The sequence below is a fragment of the Dermacentor albipictus genome, chromosome 7 (genome assembly GCF_038994185.2).
Source record: "Dermacentor albipictus isolate Rhodes 1998 colony chromosome 7, USDA_Dalb.pri_finalv2, whole genome shotgun sequence".
Taxonomy (NCBI): domain Eukaryota; kingdom Metazoa; phylum Arthropoda; class Arachnida; order Ixodida; family Ixodidae; genus Dermacentor; species Dermacentor albipictus.
Genome location: NC_091827.1, coordinates 77,250,136 through 77,269,942, shown reverse-complemented (window position 1 = coordinate 77,269,942; position 19,807 = coordinate 77,250,136). Strand labels below are relative to the sequence as shown.

Genomic DNA, 19,807 nt, shown 5'->3' with positions numbered 1-19,807 from the left:
CAACAGCTCCAGATGAAAGTGCAGTCTTAGAGGCCCAAGGGGACCTCCAAATTTAATCCTCAGAAGGGTTTGGGTGCGAGCTAGTTGGTACGGATCATTCATATTTAAAACAGCGCCAAAAAAACACGGACAAGGGAGGACACAGGACGAGCGCTGACTGCCAACAACACCTTTATTGGAGCCTGCGCAAATATATACGATTTGCAACAGGCATAAAGAGAGTGAAAGAAGGGGAGGGGAAGGCGAGTCATCGTCGGTCAACTACTGCTGCGCATGTGTCAATGACATTAAACAATATAGAAGAAACCGTAGCATGGTGGACACAGGCCAAACTGCTTAACTTCCCCTCCCCGAAAAAACAAATTCTCAATTATCAATCGGCCCACTCCAAGCTCGTAAAAAGAGCTATAGCAAAAAACTGCATCCGCTCTGCTCTAGACAAGTCATGCGAACATCAAGTTCGTGACAGCGTCGACGCCCAGCTAAGGCGTCTGGAGAAGGCTGGGTTCCACGGAGAAATCGTGGCCTCGGTGGTAGAGAGCCAGATTCGCGAGGCAAAGGCTGGTGGGAGGCGCAGGCAGAAAAAAGACGCACGCCCGCAAAAGCGCCCTGTCGTAGTGCCCTATTGGCACCAGGTGTCTCACCGCCTCAAGAAGGTTGGCGACAGGTGCGGGGTGCGTGTTGTGTTTTCAGCACCGGAAAAGCTGGGACGAATGTGCCGCCTTGTAAACCGATCCCAGAAGAAACCAGCCTGCAAAATTAAGCACACCAAAGCCCTCGTTGAATGTGACGTCGGCGTTGTGTACAGTATTCCCCTCGCCTGTGGGAAATGCTATATCGGCCAAACCGGGCGCTGTCTGAATGAACGCTTGCTAGAGCATCGCAGGAATGCTACATCACTAAGTGGCGCTGGTCATTTAGCCGACCACATACGCCGTTGCTCGCACAAGCCAGCATGCGAGGCTTTTTTCGAACGAACACGCGTGTTGCGCAAATATAGCGATCAGAAACACCGGGAAATATTTGAAGCGTGTTGTATCTCCAATGCAAACGAGAACTGTGTCAGTGCTACTTCTTTTGCACTCGGGACAAAAGAAATTGATTATCTCAGGGCAAACGGATGTGTCGAATCAGCTAGGCAGGGCGGGACATGAACAAGATTGTACTGTGTGACGTAAATAGAAGGGAAAAAAAAGAGGGAAAAGTTTCTCCTTTTATTTTTTGACACCTGTGATGACCTTGCCTAGACCAAGGAAATATTTTTGAGTGGTCCTGCGCAGTAGCAGTCCCCCACCCCCTCCCCCTGTGTACATAAAGCCCTGTTTCCAATGAATAAAACTCAGTTGAAGTCCGGCGTTTGTGTTGTCTTTCTCGCCTCGTCCTTGTTCAAATGTGCGCTGGAACAATGTTTCACAATGCTAATCATAACCAACTAGCCCAGCTGTCCACACTTAACTTCTAAGGAACTTAAGTTCTTTATCACAAAGTGCAATAGAAGGGGAACTAACACAGGTGGCCCCTAACTGACACATTGAAAATGCCTCAAAGATTTCTCTGGCCATCTGATTGCTGTACCTTTCTGCGCGAGCAACGTTTGCGCGAGCATGCTCACTGTGTCAAGATTACGACTGGCAGTAATCTGACTGTTCATTGTGCCAAGTGTGGCTGTACTCCACTCCTTGACCACACACGTGTGTTGAAAAGGTACAGCAATCAGATGGCCAGAGAAACCTTTGAGGCATGTTCAATGTGTCAGGAGCCTCCTGTGTTTGTTCCCCTTCTATTGCACTTTGTGATAAAGAACTTAAGTTCCTTAGAAGTTAAGCAGTTTGGCCTGTGTCCGCTATGTTATGGTTTCTTTTATATTGTTTAATGTCATTGACGCATGCGCAGCAGTAGTTGACCGACGATGACTCGCCTTCCCCTCCCCTTCTTTCACTCTCTTTATGCCCGTTCCAAATTGCATATATTTGCGCAACAAAGGTGTTGTTGGCAATCAGCGCTCGTCCTGTGTCCTCCCTTGTCCGTGTTTTTTGGCGCTGTTTTAAATATAAAAAATTTATTCCGTTTTTCTTTTACTCACGTGTTTAGCGATTTTGCCCCAGGCATTCTCTAAGACCGTTACTAGCAGCCTCACGGGGTCTGCTCACTATTTGCGAGATTTCACCTCGATATCTGTAAATTGTATTTTTCATATGAGTGTCCTTCCCAAATGCGTTCACGGACATGTCCTCAGCTGAGATCCGCAGAGTGCGACGTCATTCAATATCCACACGATTTGATCCTGACTGCGCAACGCGAGACATCGTGAATGAGCGCGTAACAACGGACACTGCATACAACTTTTTTTAACAAACCCATCTCACGATGTCTGTCGACGTTAATGCGATTACTCTAGCGATGTAACGACACTCCGGATTGCTGAAGAAACCTTCACGCGAAAGTTTATCGATAATTCTGACATTTCCACAGCTTAGGCCATACAGTGTTCCTTTTTTTAATTTCAAACACTGAACAAGACAAGCTCACAAATGCTCGAATCACGTTGTCATACAATGTGCCCAGATCAACATCAGTAGCAAAAAGAAAGAAGAAAAGAAGAAATAAAGGAAGGCGGACCGCTTTATCGCGCCGTGTAGCCCAGTTTCATTTTTCGCCACCGTGTTACGTCACAGGGGGGTTGCACCGCGCGCCACGTGTTGCAGTGTTGCGTGCGTAATCAGGTGAATTCAACAAATACTTCGACTTCAATTATTTCGGTTAACATGGCCGTTTTAGGATGTTGAGAGAAGAAATATACTTTTATGACAATTTCCTTGAACTTTTCCGTATATGTACGTGCTGTAAGGTTTGTAATTGATAAGCCAATTAATGTAATTATTTTAATTATTGAATTGTTTGCGTTGGTTTTTCTTGAAACTGGTGTCCACCTCGGCCACGGAGCAAGAAACATTTAGAAGTGGAAACTCCGCTGTTTGCGGCGACCAGAAAAGGTCACAAGTCCGCGGAGCCGTCATCATGCTGGCGGCGCCTGGCGGCCTGGAAAGAAATTACCGCCGTTTCGGTTGCCAGGGCAACCGGTCGAGCGTGTTGCTCCCGTTTGGCCGCGCGCGCCTGACTTCTACTGTGCTTCTACACTCTAAGAAAAAAAGGACTAAAAGGGGTAGGGAGGTTAGTCCTTTTGGGGACTAACTGAGTTGCCACAACCATTAGTCCTTTTGGGGACGAACTGACATGGGATGAACTGTTACTCCCCATGCGCTTACTCCTTCGGGGACTAACAGTTGCCCCTGCCCGATGGTCCTCAAGGGAGTAACTGTAATTCGTTCCGATACTCTGCAAAGGTGGAATTAATTAAATTAGGCATTTATACCCTAATAAAAAAAATTAATGAGGTGAAAAAAAAAAACGTGCCCGAGAACAGGATTTGAACTCACGTCCTCTCGGCCACAAGGCAGGTACTCTAACCACTTCACCACGCCGCTTGCTTGAGAAGACGGGATATTTAGACAAGGTTAAGTATGGGAACTCAAATGCGGCAGTATAAAAGTGACTTCGTATTTTGTGCAAGCTATGCAGTGAGAGTCTAACGTTGAGTGTATTTGCAACCATAAGCGACTGCGAAAAGAAATCAGCCCGAGTATTTTTAGGGTGACTTAAACTGAGGCACTACGCCATGTGTGTAGCGAGCTCAAACGGGGCACCGAAGACGACAGAGAAGGGCAATTTCTCTGTCGCTTAGCGTGTGCCGTTTGAGCTACACATCGCTTCAGTTCGCAACCTCCTTAGAACGGAAGGAACTTAGGTACTGTTGACCAAGAAAATCTAGCCATCTATCGATGACTTGCGCGTTTAATGTGTATCGCTCACTTATGGGGTGCGCACGAAGGGCATGCCTCTTCACATTCCAGTTTTAAGTTTCACGTAATTATCTCACGAAGAGGCAAGGTGCTGCTTTGCATGTAGTTCAATAGACAATGCACGAACTTCGAACATTCACGATTTATAGACAATACCGTTTTCGCCGCATCGCTCCGTGACACGGACGAAAACAGCGAAGTCCCTGGGGAGTAACTGTTGCCGTTCGTCCCCCCATTGCTCTCTTTCCGAGCAGGGACTAAACACTTACTCTCCGAAATTTGCACACGGCACGCACATTCATGCAGTTAGTCCTTTGAGGGACGAAAGCGCCCTTTTTAGGACTAACGGCGCAGTTACTCCCGTTTTCCCCGGGATTTTTCTTAGAGTGTATTGAGGGCACGGAGGAAGTGACCAGAGAGCGCACCGGAGCTATGGTGGTACCGGAGCCGCCTGCCCGGGCGCTGCATTTTCTTTTTTTTCGCTGTGGCTTCTACGACGCGCCACATGGCGCCGCCACTGCATACGGCCCCGTCGGTGCATACAACAATAGTGACCTTAACTGGTCGCCCGCGCTCGCTCACGCTGACGGGAGTTTCCCCTCCATTTGTACTCCGTGACCTAGGCACATAATGTGCAGGAACCTTTGTAGGCTTTTTTATGCGAAGCATATTACTAGAGCTCAACCCAGCTCCTCAGGCGCGGCGGTGTCGCCTTCAATACCACGTGACACCGTGACGTCACGACAGAGGAGAAACGGGGCTCCAACTCGCGCGCGCCGGATGCTACCTGCCTGGTCACGCAGCGTGGCGCCGTCCCTCGAAAAGAGGCGGCGCAAAACCCACGCCGTGGAACTCGCGGACCGCTGGCGTTCAAAAGAGCACAGGCCACCCTGTCTCAGCGCGAAAAGATGGCAGTCAAGTGGATGGCGCACTGTATCTGCTTTTTGAACGTCGCTATTGGAAATGGCGAATAAAGCTTGGGCGGGGTAGAAGCTACATCTTGAATTATATTGTGAACAATTATTAGGAAGAACTCGGAAGCAGTATTTTTTGTAACTTGTTTGGGCAGTAACTAGCGTATGTAATGTGGTCTTGTACAAAGGGTTAAAGGCCAGAGACCGCATTTTCTTAAGTTTTGACTGGTTGGCCGGATGATCTCGGTTTGTTCTCGTAACACAGTGCCCGGATAACGGGAGCTGAAAGCATTTCACGCTTAAAAATAGTACGCTAGAGAATACTCTCCGAGAAGGGCCCACTTTACAATGGTGCTCTGTCGGCGGGGTCACAGTTAGAATGGAATGACGAAGGAGGAATGGCGTCGACAGAACGAGGAAGGCAGCATGACGACGACAGTATGGCGACAATGCGAGGACGATTAATAAATGATGACTATGATACAACGCCACAGCATGAGGACAAGGGATCATGACGAGTGTATGACGACGGCGTGACAAGGACTGTATATATGACGACGAATCTATGACGAAGATGGAGTGACGATGACGTCATGACGAGAATCTGATGGCGAAGCTGGAGTCATTACGTTGGAACGGGCATAATGGCGTTACAATAACGGTGTGGCAACGAATACACGATGATCACTGCTTGATGGCAGCGCAATGACAACGATGACATGGCAACGGCTGTGCAAACACAATTGAAGGAGGGTATCGTGATTGCGGTGAAACGACGAAGAAATGACGTCGACGGAACCTCAAGGGCGCTATGACGACGACGACACGAGAATTTGATGACGTTTCTGAACTTATGACGATGGTACGACGACAGCATGACGCATGATAACACTAGGATGATGACGACGATGGTGCGAAGACAACTGCATGGCGAGAGTGGGACCACGAAGCTGGAATGGCTATGACGGAACGATTCCAACGGCCCCACGACAGGCATCTTGTGTCCCAAGCTAGAAGGCAAGTTGCGTCACTTGGTCGGCGTAAGATATCCAGGGTGATCGTTTCTATGCTTCATGGAATTTTAAAAATCGCCTGTGACAGATCGCATAATTCTTGTCCTTGAGCTGGATTACTTGAAGAGGCGGACATTACTTTCTTGAGAAATCGAAACACTTTTTCAACTAGTTAACAATAATTCACTAATTAACCTCTTGAACAATTACTTAACGACTGACCGACCGAAGTGATGGTCGAAGTGCCTGAAGTAGGCAAATAATGACAATCGCATTAAAGGAACGGAAAAAAATCGCGACAAAGTGAGAGCGGGTCCAGAGAGCGGGTCATACTAATTACTGAACCCTCCTGTTCTCCCGACTTCTATGCGTTATGCATAGTTCAGAATACTGATACATGCATAAGCCTGTTTCTTGTGGCCGATGCACGCGGGCGCCCCGACGAAGACAACGATCGTTCTCTGGCTCTCGATCTGCCGGCTGAACTGGCCAGCGCTGCATTCTTCTTTGTAAATACTTTGTAAATACTTTTTAAGTAGTCTCAAATTCTCAATCTTTCGTTCGCGTAACATTTTGGTGGAGGGTGCCGTTCCCCGTGCTCGCCACGGAGCTCTGCAGCTAGAGGCCGCACCGACCTGCTTTCCGCCATGGCTCCCGGTGGCGACACCTCGTCTCCTTCTGCACCTGCGACCCCACCAACAACGTACGTTATGGTTACCAACCCCCGCGATCCTGGCATATTCTCCGGCCAAGATAATGTCGACGTTGAGGATTGGCTCAACCTGTATGAGCATGTTACCCAAAAGAACCGCCGGGACCCTACCATTATGCTAGCGAATGTTCTATTCTACTTGGATGGAACTTATCGTATCTGGTTCCGAACACACGAGGACGACATCTCTAGCTCGTATGCTTCCAAGGAGAAGCTCGGCGACCTCTTTGGAAACCCCACTGGTCGGAAGCTGGCTGCTAGAAAAGAGTTTGCTACCCGAATTCAACCTTCTACTGAATCGTATGTCGCGTGCATACAAGACGTGCTCGCTCTTTGCCGGAAAGTCTACGAGAAAATGGCGAGATTGACAAATTCGGCCACCTACTTAAAGGGATCGCGGACGACGCCTTCACCTCGTTGGTCTTCAACAATGTGTCCACCATCGACGTCATTGTCAAGGAATGCCGCCGCTTTGAGCTCGCCAAAAGCCACCGCGGCATTCCACACTTCACCCTGTTCCTTAACACGGCTTCGACATCGTGTTGCGTCGACCTTACCACTTCACCACCCTTAAATGAGCACGTCACGCGTATTGTTCGCCGCGAACTTGAGGCTGCAAGTCCTCCGCCGTTCCATTCACGCCCCCTTGAACCCACCATGGACCAACCAGCCCCAGCGATCTCTATCATTCAGGCAGTTGTGCGGCAAGAATTTGCCAACCTCTGTTTTGCTGCTGCCTGCTCAGTCTCCCGACCTGGCGCCCGACCGGTGCCGACACCTACGGCTCACAGCGATCGGTATTCCCCTCCCAGTACCGCAACCCTACCGAGTGGAGAACTCCGGACGACAAGCCCATTTGCTTCCGTTGCCTCCGCATTGGCCACGTCGCTCCCACTGCCGCACCTTCTGGTTGTCACCGTATTCGAGCTTCTTCTCCCCGTCTCCTCGCCCATATGCAGACCCGTGCCGTACGTTATTCGCCTTGACGTGTGCCTCATACATCAGGCGTACCCGTGGATGACAGTCGCCCTGCTCGCTCGCCTTCACCTCAGCGCCGCCGGTCCCCGTCGCCCCAGCCACACCGCTATTCATCGCCAACCAATTATGGACCTTCCCGGACGGAAAACTAGACCATGCAGCTCCTGGGGGTAGCGCTGCATTTTCTTCGTCGTGTCGAAATCCTCCATTGACGCTCCCAACGAACCAGAACTTGTTCACGTCGGTGGTGTCCCTTTGACGGCGTTAATAGATACTGCAGCCCAGCTATTCATAATGAGTTGCAACCTCCGTCGTCGACTGAAGAAGGTTCTCATACCTTCTCCTACTCGAGCCGTACGCGTGGCCGATGGTAGCACTGTTGACGTCACTGGAATGTGTACTTCCCGTATCAGTATCGCCGACCGCCACGTTCCTGTTCATTTTACAGTGCTGACCAATTGTCCCAATGACCTAATCCTCGGACTCGACCTTCTTACGACGCATTCAGCTTTGATCAACTGGTCTGCCGGTACCCCGGGTACCGGCAGAACAGTCGAGGCAGTTCGTAGACAGGACAGTAGAAATCGTAGGCAGAACAGTAGAGGCAGTTCGAGACAAAGTTTGTCTCGAACTGCCTCTACTCGCGCCTATTCGTGCCGAACTGCCGAACAATTTTAGTACTACCGCCTTCGTCCGCCTGCCGCCTAAAGCCTTGACTTTCGTCGATTTGCTATAACCTTTCCCTGTGCCCAACGGTAATTACGTCGCCACACCTGTTCCTGATGTCCCTTTTACGCGCAATATAACTGTGCCCCACTCCGTCGCCACCGTCGCCGATAACTGGACATGCCTCCCTGTCGTCAATTTTAGCCTGACAAAGGAAGTTCTACACCGAGGCATATCGGTTGCAACGCTGCGTGCTATAGGAGATGATCACATCACGACGTTTGCAGTTGAAGTCTGCTCAGATTCTTCACCATGTCCACAGGATGCCATTTGCCCTGACGCAACATTTCGACCCATGATTGCTGCGAACCTATTGCCGGAACAAGCTCTGTGCCGCCTTTTGGTTTCCTATCACGACATCTTCGACCGCAACAATCGCCAATTGGGCCAGACTTCAATTGTTAAGCATCACATTAATACTCGTGATGCCAGTCCTATTCATCGCCGGCCATGTCTAGTTTCTGCTTCAGAGCGCAATGTTATTCAAGATGAAGTGAACCAGATGCTTGCCAAAGGTATTTTTGAACCTTCTTCGAGCCCTATGGCGTCGCCCGTGGTACTTGTTAAAAAGAAAGATGACACATGGCGTTTCTTCATAGATTATTGTCATCTTAACCGCATTGCCAAGAAAGATGCCTACCCCTTGCCTCGCATTGACGACGCCCTCGATTGTCTCCACGGTGCCAAATACTTTTCATCAATAGACCTTCGGTCTGGCTATTGGCAAATTTCTGTGGATGAAAAGGACCAAGAGAGACCGCGTTCGTCAACCCTGATGGTGTATATCAATTCAATGTGATGTCATTCGGTGTATGCAACTCTCCAGCAAAGTTCGAACGTATGATGGACTCCTTGCTTCAAGCGTTCAAATGGTCAATATGCCTCTGCTACCTAGACGACGTTTTCGTATTTTCGCCTACATTTGAGACACACCTGGAGCGCTTATCAGCTGTTCTTCAAGTCTTCCACGAGGGTGGGCTGCACGTAAATTCGTCGAAGTGTCACTTCGGTCGTCGGCAGAGAAATGTGCTGGGCCACCTCCTCGACGCTTCTGGTATTCAACCAGACCCAGAGAAAATTCGTGCTGTCCCGTCCTTTCCTGTACTTCAGTCTATCAAAGACGTCCGAAGTTTTGTAGGACTCTGCTCCTACTTTCGACACTTCGTCTTCGCAGCGGTTGCCCGACCATTTACTGATCTTCTGAAGAAGGACGTGCCGTTTACGTGGGTCCCTGCTCAAACTGCCGCGTTTGCCCAGCTCACCAACATTCTCACCACGCCTCCTATACTAGCCCACTTTGACCCGTCCTCTCCTACTGAGGTATGTACCGATGCCGGTGGTCACAGTACCGGAGCCCAGCGCCAACAGGGTCAAGATCGTGTTATCGCCTACGCTAGCCGCCTCCTCACAGCAGCGGAGCGCAACTATTCGATTACAGATCGTGAATGCCTGGCTTTCGTCTGGGCGGTTTCCAAATTCCGTCCGTACTTGTATGGCACGCACTTCTCTGTAATGACGGACCACCACACGCTCTGCTGGCTTTGCACACTCAAGGATCCTACCGCCCGGCTTGGTCGCTGGGCTCTGCGGCTGCAAGAATATTCCTATGCAGTAGTGTGCAAGTCGGGCTGATTACATGAAGACGCAGGCTGTTTATAACGCTATCCAGTGCACAAACCACCCGCCGACCGTGACCCCGATACCGACGCTTGCGTTTTCTCCGTTTCTCAGCTGCAACATGTTGCCAACGAGCAACGCCGTGATGCCGCCTTGCGCGCTATCATTGATAGCTTGGAATCTTCGTCTTCTGACTCGTCCCTTCACATGTTTGTTCTCCAGGATGGTGTATTATATCGCCACCATGTACGGCCCGACGGTCCTGCCCTACTACTCGTCATTCCCAGCACCTCCGGTCAGCTGTTCTCTAAGAACTTCACGATTTCCCTACGGCAGGTCACCTTGGCGTCTCCCGCATCTACGACTGGATTCACCCACGCTTCTTTTGGCCCGGCCTTGGCCGCTTCTTCCGGAAATACGTTGCGGCGTGCGAAAAATGCCAGCGCCGTAAAACATCGACGCTCCCTGCCGGATGCCTTCAACCGCTCGACATTCCTTCGGAGCCATTCTTGCGCGTTGGCTTGGACTAAAATGCCAGCGCCGTAAAACATCGACGCTCCCTGCCGGATACCTTCAACCGCTCGACATTCCTTCGGAGCCATTCTTTCGCGTTGGCTTGGACTTACTTGACCCTTTCCCTCTATCCACGCCTGGCAACAAGTGGGTCGCTGTGGCGACAGATTACGCCACGCGCTACGCCATCACCAGAGCTCATCCAACGAGCTTCCCCACAGATGTCGCCGATTTTCTTTTACGCGACGTGATTCTGCAGCATGGCGCTCCACACCAACTGCTCACTGACCGTGATCGGATATTTCTTTCTAAAGTCGTCGCCGACATCCTGAAGTGCTGCTCAACCAAACACAAGCTGACTACGTCTTACCATCCACAGACCATGGTGGAAGATAGGCTTCCATCGTGCCACAGACCAATGGTCTTACTGAGCGCCTGAATCGTACCCTAACAGACATGGTTGCAAAGTACGTCTTGTCCGACCACACTGATTGGGACCTTGGCCTACCCTATGTGACTTTTGCGTATAATTCTTCGCGTCACGACACTGCCGGTTATTCCCCGTTCTTTCTGTTGTTCGGCCGAGAACATACATTGCCACTGGACGCATCCCTTCCATCCGCCGCAGTAGAGGCCAGCGAGTATGCTTTTGACGCCATCACAAGGGCAGCCCAAGCACACGAACTTGCCCGCGCTCGCCTCCTGACCTCCCATGAGAAGCACCAGCATTTGTACGATCACCAACACAGAGACGTCCACTTTTCGCCGGGATCTCTGGTACTCCTGTCGTCCCCAACTCGTCACGTTGGCCTGTCAGAAAAACTCCCGTCTCCGTACACAGGCCCATATCGAGTGCTGCGTGCCGTGACTCCAGTTACGTACGAAATCGCCCCAGTCAGTACTGTCGCCTCATCTGCCCCGAATTACACTGACGTTGTGCATGTCGCACGCATCAAACCATATCACTCTCCTGTTATCACCGGTATTTAGACGCACCGGGACGGTGCTTCCGCCGCCGGGGATAATGACACATGCATACTGCGTGTTTCTTGTGGCCGGTGCCCGCGGGCGCCCCGACGAAGACGACGAAGGCTCTCCGGCACTCGAGCCGTCGGCTGAACTGGCCAGCGCTGCATAAAAAAAAATATGGGGTTTTGCGTGCCAAAACCACTTCCTGATTATGAGGCACGCCGTATTGGAGGACTCCGGAAATTTCGACCACCTGGGGTTCTTTAACGTGCACCTAAATCAAAGTACACGGGTGTTTTCGCATTTCGCCTCCATCGAAATGCGGCCGCCGTGGCCGGGATTCGATCCCGCGGCCTCGTGCTCAGCAGCCCAACACCATAGCCACTGAGCAACCACGGCGGGTTGGCCAGCGCTGCATTCTCCTTTGCAAATACTTTGTAAATGGCCTCCAATTCCTAATCTTTCGTTCGCGTAACAGTATGTTTACCTGGTATTGACCAGCGAACTAAACGATGTAATTTGTTTATTTTAGGCGAATATAAGGGGCAGGCTGTGGTTATTCAGTACAAGAAATAACAAGTGAGTTAGTTGCATCCTTTGCAATAAATTACGCATTTGAGCTCCCCAGTGCGTAATGCGTGTGTTCTTACCAACGGTGCAGCACTTGGTTGGTTGTCCTGAGAGAAATGTAATCGCCACCAAGGTCAAATTTGCTGAAGAAGGACATTACAGCCAATGCGCATTCGAGCAATAGGTTCGAATTACAGCTTTTGCTACAAATTTCTTCAAGCAGACATTATATGGCCCTTACGCACTGTTTCCAAGTGTTCTGAGAAACACTGCGTCACATCGTGTCCATATTTGTGGAGAATTGTGAGCATGTTATGAACAATGTTTTGCAAAATTTAACGTTTCCGGATTAATGAATTTTGCAAATTATTACGTGACTAGATTTCTTCCTTCTTTGCTTGTATGCCTTGTTTGTATTTCGTTTGTTTACATTTCACCAACAACGAGCATGTTATGGGGGATTTGTAGGAAATGTTAACAGTCTTGCGGTGATTACAGCCTTTGTAGTAAAAAACGTATGCGAGCGCACTGGAGCAATATGTGTGTTTTACGAACGGCGAAGAGTTCAGCTCGGTCTCCTGCGAGAACTATAATCGTCACCGAGGTGAAACTTAATGAAAACGGAGGAAACATCGCCGTCGATTGGCATGCGAAGTTTCATGCGTGTGAATAAATTACAGCCTTTGAAAAAAAAAGATTTCTCAAGCGCTCGAAAGCGTTAATTTTACACGGTCGTTATGCTGAATGTTTCCCATTGTCCTAAAGGTTCTAGTTGTCACTGTACGTGACACCGAGTTCACATTTTGCGGTTGTGAGGGAAATGTTTGTGGACAGTTTAACGTTTCTGAATTAATTACGATCGTTACCAAAAATTACTGAAATATCGATTTTTTTTCTACGTTCACGTGCTTTAACGGGTGTTTTCTTCTGGCTGCACCAAATTTTAGACACTGTCTATGGCAGATAGTAGAATTGTAACCCTTGATCTAAATTACTCGATGAGGCAGTCATTACTCCTGTACGAGAAATCAGAATACTTAATTGAATATTTAGGATAATTACGCTTAACCATTATTAATACGCTAATTACTCTTTTAATGAATTACTTTACGGCAAATATTCAAATTGACGAAGTGTAGCGATGAGTTCGCAAGGCGATCCACTTGAAACGAGTTCTCAGGACTACGTCAGTTCCGAGATATTTTCAAAGTGCCCGACGAAATGCCTTGGCGTTGTAGTTACTTTTTGCTTCAATGCTTAAATCAGCGTATCTTAAAGAAAGTCACAAACGATCTTTAAGTACCTACTTTTTGATGGCGCAACGCTAAGCTCACCCTCGGTAGTGTTTACATCTGCAGCGGTTACTTGCAAAAGCGCGTGGATATTTAGTAAGCAGAATTTTTAGATCTGAGCAGCCTCGAAAAAAGTAAGTCCCTCCTCCAGCAACGCTGAGAAGTGAGAGCGATGTCGATAGCCCGCCTCAGAAATTGTGAAAGCCACCGACGATCGTTCTGCTTCGACAGTAGTGAGTTAACTGCGGTCAACCACTTACCGTTCGACCTTTTCGACCACCTTTTAAAATAAAAAGCTGGTGCGGTAAGTTCGCGTTATTGTACAGACATTTCTTACATTTGTACCGCGTTTTCCCGAAGTACACGCCTACGTCATGGCTAGCTGGCCCCCGTCGTCGTTGTTCTGTCGATAAACGTGCCAAGCCAACTCATCGAAAACGAAGGCGAAGGTAGCGCCACTTTTCTACTCACTACAAACGAACGCTTATCTGCACATTGTAAGTAAGGAACAACTTATCACAACAAGACGTACACTGCATTTCAATAATAATAAAAAGACCGGTAACTGCGTGCGCTAGTAGAAGGTAACGGGTAGGCCTCTTATGCAGCTCCATGTTTTTGCCGCGTGGGGCGCCAAGGGTCATTTTTCGTGATTTTGAATGATGAATGAAAAATATAAATCCATGTTTCAGAAAAACATGGCTCGTTTTAGTCACTAGAATATGGAATCATTCCATCAGTGGGGTTATCTCGATTCATGTTTGAGCGGGTTGTCTGTCCCTTTAATAATGTAAGTAGAACGACAGTGCATTTTTAGCGCAAGTTTTTGCCCCCTCATCCAGTAATTCAAATCAAGGATTAGAAGTGTGCTATGTGCCACAGGCAATTTTTAAAGATTTGGTCCAGCGAAAAAACAAAGACGCCCTGTATACGAGCCGGTCGTAGTGACCTCGGCAGAACCGTGTAGCCTTGTTATTTGTGAAAATATCTGTGGCAAGTTATGGGTGATGCACAGGCAATGTTCAAAGAGTGTGGTTCAGTTACGGCGTATAACTTAATTTTCCACCCTGTTAGAACTATAACACCCTGCTCGATGAAATTTGTGGGGTGTGTGTGTGGGGGGGGGGGGGGGTGTAGGAGTGGAGGGGAGGGTACGGCCGTTTCGCATGCCAACTGAAATATGTGCGGATGAAGCTATGACCATTGCCAGAAATTCCTTAAGCAAGTGCTTGAAATGAATATGCGCGGGCAACGTTTCGAACAACCGAGTCCTATGCAAGCAAAGTTCTAAAGTGTGTGACTTAATTACAGAAAATCAATGTTCTTAAGTGCTCGAAAGCTTCACTGGAAACTGAGTCATTGATGCTGCAAGGTCGCACACATCTTCTGCCCTCTTTTTCTTCCTCTATGGTGGGAATGCATATAGTAGGGATGGATGGATGATTCCCTTTAATACAGAGGGTGCCGGCAGGTGCCGCCCTGCTGCCACATAATGTGAAATGGTGATCTCTGTCGTGGCAGGCCCGGGTAAAAAGCGTGACAGTGATTCGGAGGAGAGCCTGAGCAGCAAGGAGCAGCTGTCGCTGTTCGTGGTGGCCATGCTGGCCGCCTTCTTCTTCTGCTTCCTCGTCGCCCTGCTCTTCTACTACTTCTTCACCGGCGGCAACATACCAGAAGTCGTCGTCGCCTGCGTCTCCGATGGTACGTCCGCCCGCATTCAGAGAGAGAGAGAGAGAGAGAGCCGGTGGAACTCCAGTCGAGAGAGTGACTGCGTGGAGTGGAAAGTGCGAGTCCACCTCCGTAAGCTGTATTCTTGCGAGCCATAAGAAACACACTTACCTCCTTCAGAAAAATATTCCTTTTACTGCCGTAGAATGAGTTTCCCCGACCTTCCCTTAGTTTTCAGGATGTACGCCACCGGCAAATATCACGTGATGTGGCATCGCAGGCGCTTGGCACTACAAAGTGTTAGGAAAGGTGCCCCACACTTCTTTTGGGCTTCAAAGAAGTGCCGCCGTCTTCACTGCTAATGAGCGAGTGGCACTGGCATCGGGCGTGCTATTTTAACGCGACAGCGTTAAGGAGCTCGTGTCGCAGAAAAGCCGGTGTCGTCGGCGTCGGTGTCGGCGGCGTTGGCCGTGAGCGATAAATCCCAGCAGGCCCTTCATGAATAAAAAACAACTTGCAAGATGTGCTGGGTGGGAATCGAACCAGGGTCTCCGGAGTGTGAGACGGAGGCGCTACCACTGAGCCACGAGTTTTTTTTTTCTTTATTGCTACCACTGAGCCACGAGTTCCATGCTTCAAAGCGGTACAAACGCGCCTCTAGTGAATGTGGTGTTGCCTTAGACACGAGCTCTTCTAAGGCTGAGGCGTGCGTCGCTTGCTCAGGCGCACATTTCGTTGCCGCGCCGAACGCTGCGTTGCTCGACGCTCACCGCGTCCGATGCGGATCGCGTAGTCGCTGCGCCGAAGCCCATTGTCTCACATCCCTTGGCGGGTCGACGGGAACGCTGTCGCGTTCCACTCTTGAAGGCGAAGCTTAAGCGTCCTCCAGTTTTTTCGAACGCGCAGGGCCGCTCGTCTCCCCCTTCCCCTCTCCCTCAATAAATAAATAAATAAATAAATAAATAAATAAATAAATAAATAAATAAATAAATAAATAAATAAATTCGGGAAAGAATGTGATGGCGCCCATCAAATCAATGGTTTTTGCCTTGCACTGTAGGTGACCATGGTTTCACCGTTCCAATGTTTCGCCGTTCCTTGCCGTATCCGAAGCTAGGCACTACAATTTAGCTGATAGTCTCTACTGATTATGGTTCTTGGCATATGTGTCAACAATGAAACGCGTATGAGAACGAGATTACCCCCATTAAGGGCGAAGAAAAAACTAGTAGCCAGATTTTAATGAGTTTTGCTACCTAAAGATATTTTCATACTGTAGATGAATTGTGAAAGTTTTACGAATTGCGCTTTATCATTTCGGGTGCTACGATGGCCCACTTTATGAAGTATGCCGTGCCTTTATAGCAGCAATAGCCAACGCAGGTCCTAAAATATATGTGCTATATATTGGAACTCGTTAAGACAAGAAGGCTTGATTACATTCAATGGTGACATGAAATTTGACACAGGGTCGTTCATATGACCTTCAAAATTAGCATTTTAATGGAATTTTTTCTTTGGTTGGGAGGGCCTTTTACTAATTAAGTGTATGACGTACGTAAGAATTTTGTAGGTAACGGGCAAGGGCTTTGGGGCTGCTTATCCAAGCGCACGTGGTTCTGATGCAGTGGATTTCACTTAATGATGATATGTAGTGTTTATTGGCGCAAGGGCCAAGTGTGGCCAAAGAGCGCCAAGGCAGTGGTGACGAGTACTGAATGAACTAATGGCTGATGTGATGTGGCTGTAGAGAGGCCTAAAACTAAGAGCTATAAGTTACATAAAATACACAAGGAATAAAAGTGTGAGAATGGCTGAAGTAGGGTATGCTATAAGTATAGGATGTACAAGAGTGGTGTAATAATGTTACATGAATAAAAATGGAAAGGTGATTGTTGTTGACGAATAGCACAACAGCCTCCGCTGATCCCTTGAGTACAAGGGCCTGGAGGCATGTGCTAGAGCAAAGGTTCACATCGCAACAGTGGCTTCTCGCAAGAGGCCGTGTTACGAATTTCTTGCACAGAAAACGTGCAGCGTGTCTACGTCGTTTAAATAGGCTATGGTAGATTGCATGTGAAATAGTGGTTCTCTGCCTAGAAACAGTGCCAGGTGAAGTGGTATACACTGACTGTATGCTAAAGGGAAGTGTTTTTTCCTCTCGACTAGTGTTTCGCGGCATTCTAGGAAGACATGCTGAACACTGAGTGTCTCCCCGCATCTACTACATATTGGACGTTCACCGCCACTCAACAGAAAGTTATGTGTACCGTAAGTGTGCCCTATTCTGAGACGACAGAATAGGACATCACTTCGTCTGGACTTGGTCAGTGATGGCCAGTATCCTAAATGTGGCTTAACTGTGTGGAGTTTATTATGGGTTTCAGAGTCCCATTTATGCTGCCAGTAGGTTCTGAGTTTTTTCCGTAAGTATGGCTTTAGGTCTGAGACCGGAACGGCTGCGGACATGTTGGGATCTTTTGTATCTAAGGAGGTAGCAATTCGGTCTGCCAGGACATTACCTTCAATACCTCTGTGTCCAGGCACCCAGCATATCGTTACATGTTGGCCAGAGGCATAAATGGTACAGAGGAGAGAGAAAAGATCTGCAATTACTGGATTTGTGTGGTTGAAGCATGACATCAATGTTTTCACAACGCTTAATGAGTCTGTGTATATGACCGCCTTATGTAATTTTAACTGTTTAATGTGTTTCGCAGCCGACCACAGTGCATACGCCTCTGCTGTAAAGATGCTTGTTTGAGGGTGCAGAACATCAGACTCGGAAAAGGATGGGCCGACGGCCGCGTATGACACGCCAGCATGTGATTTAGACGCATCTGTGTAATACTCTGGACAAGGGTATTTAAATTGTAATTCCAGAAAATGCATATGAATGTGCGCCTCTGGAGCGTGCTTCGTTACCTCCACAAATGACGTGTCACAGTCAATGATTCGCCACAACCACGGTGGAAACGGCTTGGCAGAAGCCATTAGACTATTTTCGCGGATACAAACATCCATCTCCTCGCTCAGCTTTGTCACACGGATCGAGAATGGCTCTCTGGCTGTAGGTTTGTTATGAAAGAGTGTTGCAGAGGTCATATCGTTTATGGTGGGATAACAGGGATGGTTTTTGTTAGAATGTACTTTCAGGAAATAATTACATGTTGAATATGACCGCTGCAGATCGAGCGACCATTCATTCGATTCGACGTAGAGGCTTTGAATCGGACTCGTCCTAAAGGCGCCGGTGGCGAGGCGGATACCAAGATGATGCACAGGGTCCAGCATCTTAAGAGCACTGGGTGTAGCTGAGTGATACACAATGGCACCGTAGTCTAACCGTGATCGTACAAGGCTCCTGTAGAGGTTCATGAGGCATTTCCTGTCGCTTCCCCATGTTGTATGTGAAAGTATTTTCAGGATGTTCATTGTTTTAAGGCATTTAGCTTTCAAATACTTGATATGAGGAATGAAGGTTAGTTTTGAGTCGAGTATTATGCCTAAAAATTTATGTTCAGTGTTGAGTGGTATGTGTTGTCCATGTAGCATAATATCAGGATCTTGTATCAAACCTCTCTTTCTAGAAAAAAGTACACAGGAGCTTTTGAGGGGGTTTAGCTTGAAGCCATTTTCATTTGCCCATTGTGAGACCTTGTTCAGTCCGAGTTGTACTTGGCGCTCGCAGACAGCAAGATTACAAGACTTAAATCCTAATTGTACATCATCAACATATATTGAATAAAACATTGAGGATGGAATGACTTTGTGGAGGGAATTCATTTTCACAATGAAGAGGGTGCAGCTAAGCACGCCTCCTTGTGGCACACCAGTCTCTTGAGTGAATAGGCTGGACAGGGCATTGCCCACTCTAACACGGAACGTGCGGTTAGTCAAGTAGTTTTCTATCATATTTAGCATGTTGCCGCGTACGCCCATCGCAGATAGGTCTCGAAGGATTCCGAATCGCCATGTTGTGTCATAAGCTTTCTCCAAGTCCAGAAATACAGAGAGAAAAAATTGTTTGTGTATATAAGCCTCTCTAATATTTGCCTCAATGCGAACAAGATGGTCTATTGTTGACCTACCCTCCCTGAAACCACATTGAAGGGGATCAAGTAGACGGTTGCTTTCGAGGAAATAGATTAGACGCCGATTTACCATTTTTTCATATAATTTACACATGCAGCTTGTTAGTGCTATTGGCCTATAACTACTAGCTAATGCGGGGTCTTTGCCTTGCTTATGAATTGGGATGACAATCGCTTCTTTCCATGAGGATGGAATATGCCCAGATACCCACATGGAGTTGTAAAGGGACAGAAGTGTGTTCAATGTTTCTGGATGCATGTTCCTGATCATTGCATACATTATGCGGTCACCACCTGGTGCTGAGTTGCCGCAGGAATTTAGAGCAGCCTTCAGTTCAGCGAGACTAAACGGACGGTTGTAAGGTTCATCTGGTGCGCATTTTCGTTCAAGGCGTTCTCGCTCTATGCGTTCCTTGAATTTTAGGAAAGTTGGCGCATAGTGTGATGCACTAGAAATATATTGAAAATGCTTGCCCAGGAAATCTGCCTGATCTTTCATGGTGTCGCCTTGAGCGTTTACTAAAGGAAGCGGTTGTGTTTCCCTTCCCTTCAATCTGTTTACCCTGTTCCATACCTTACCCTCATCCTTGTACGAATTGATACTACATATGTACCTTTCCCAGCTTTCTCGCTTAGCACGTCGTCGTGTTCTCCTGCCCTGTGATTTTGCCTTCTTGAAATTAATGAGGTTCTCCGCAGTTGGAGAGTCACGAAGCAGGCTCCAAGCTTTATTTTGTTTTTTCCGTGCCTCTTTGCATGCGTCGTTCCACCAAGGCAAACGACGCTTATTAGCAAGTCCGTTAGTTTGTTTTACGCATTTTTCAGCGGCGTCAATAATAAAAACTGTTAAACATGCCACAGCATCGTCTATGTTTAAAGAA

At 48.2% G+C, this 19,807-nt stretch overlaps 1 protein-coding gene across 1 annotated transcript in view; it reads left to right on the top strand.

Annotated features, from left to right (window-relative positions):
- The window catches only part of LOC135899073 (uncharacterized), an 86,810-nt gene that overhangs the window by 19,306 nt on the left and 47,697 nt on the right, over positions 1 to 19,807 (top strand). The window contains exon 6 of the mRNA XM_065428321.1: positions 14,686 to 14,865. Coding sequence (XP_065284393.1) covers positions 14,686 to 14,865 — 180 coding nt within the window. The remainder of the gene's footprint in view (positions 1 to 14,685; positions 14,866 to 19,807) is intronic.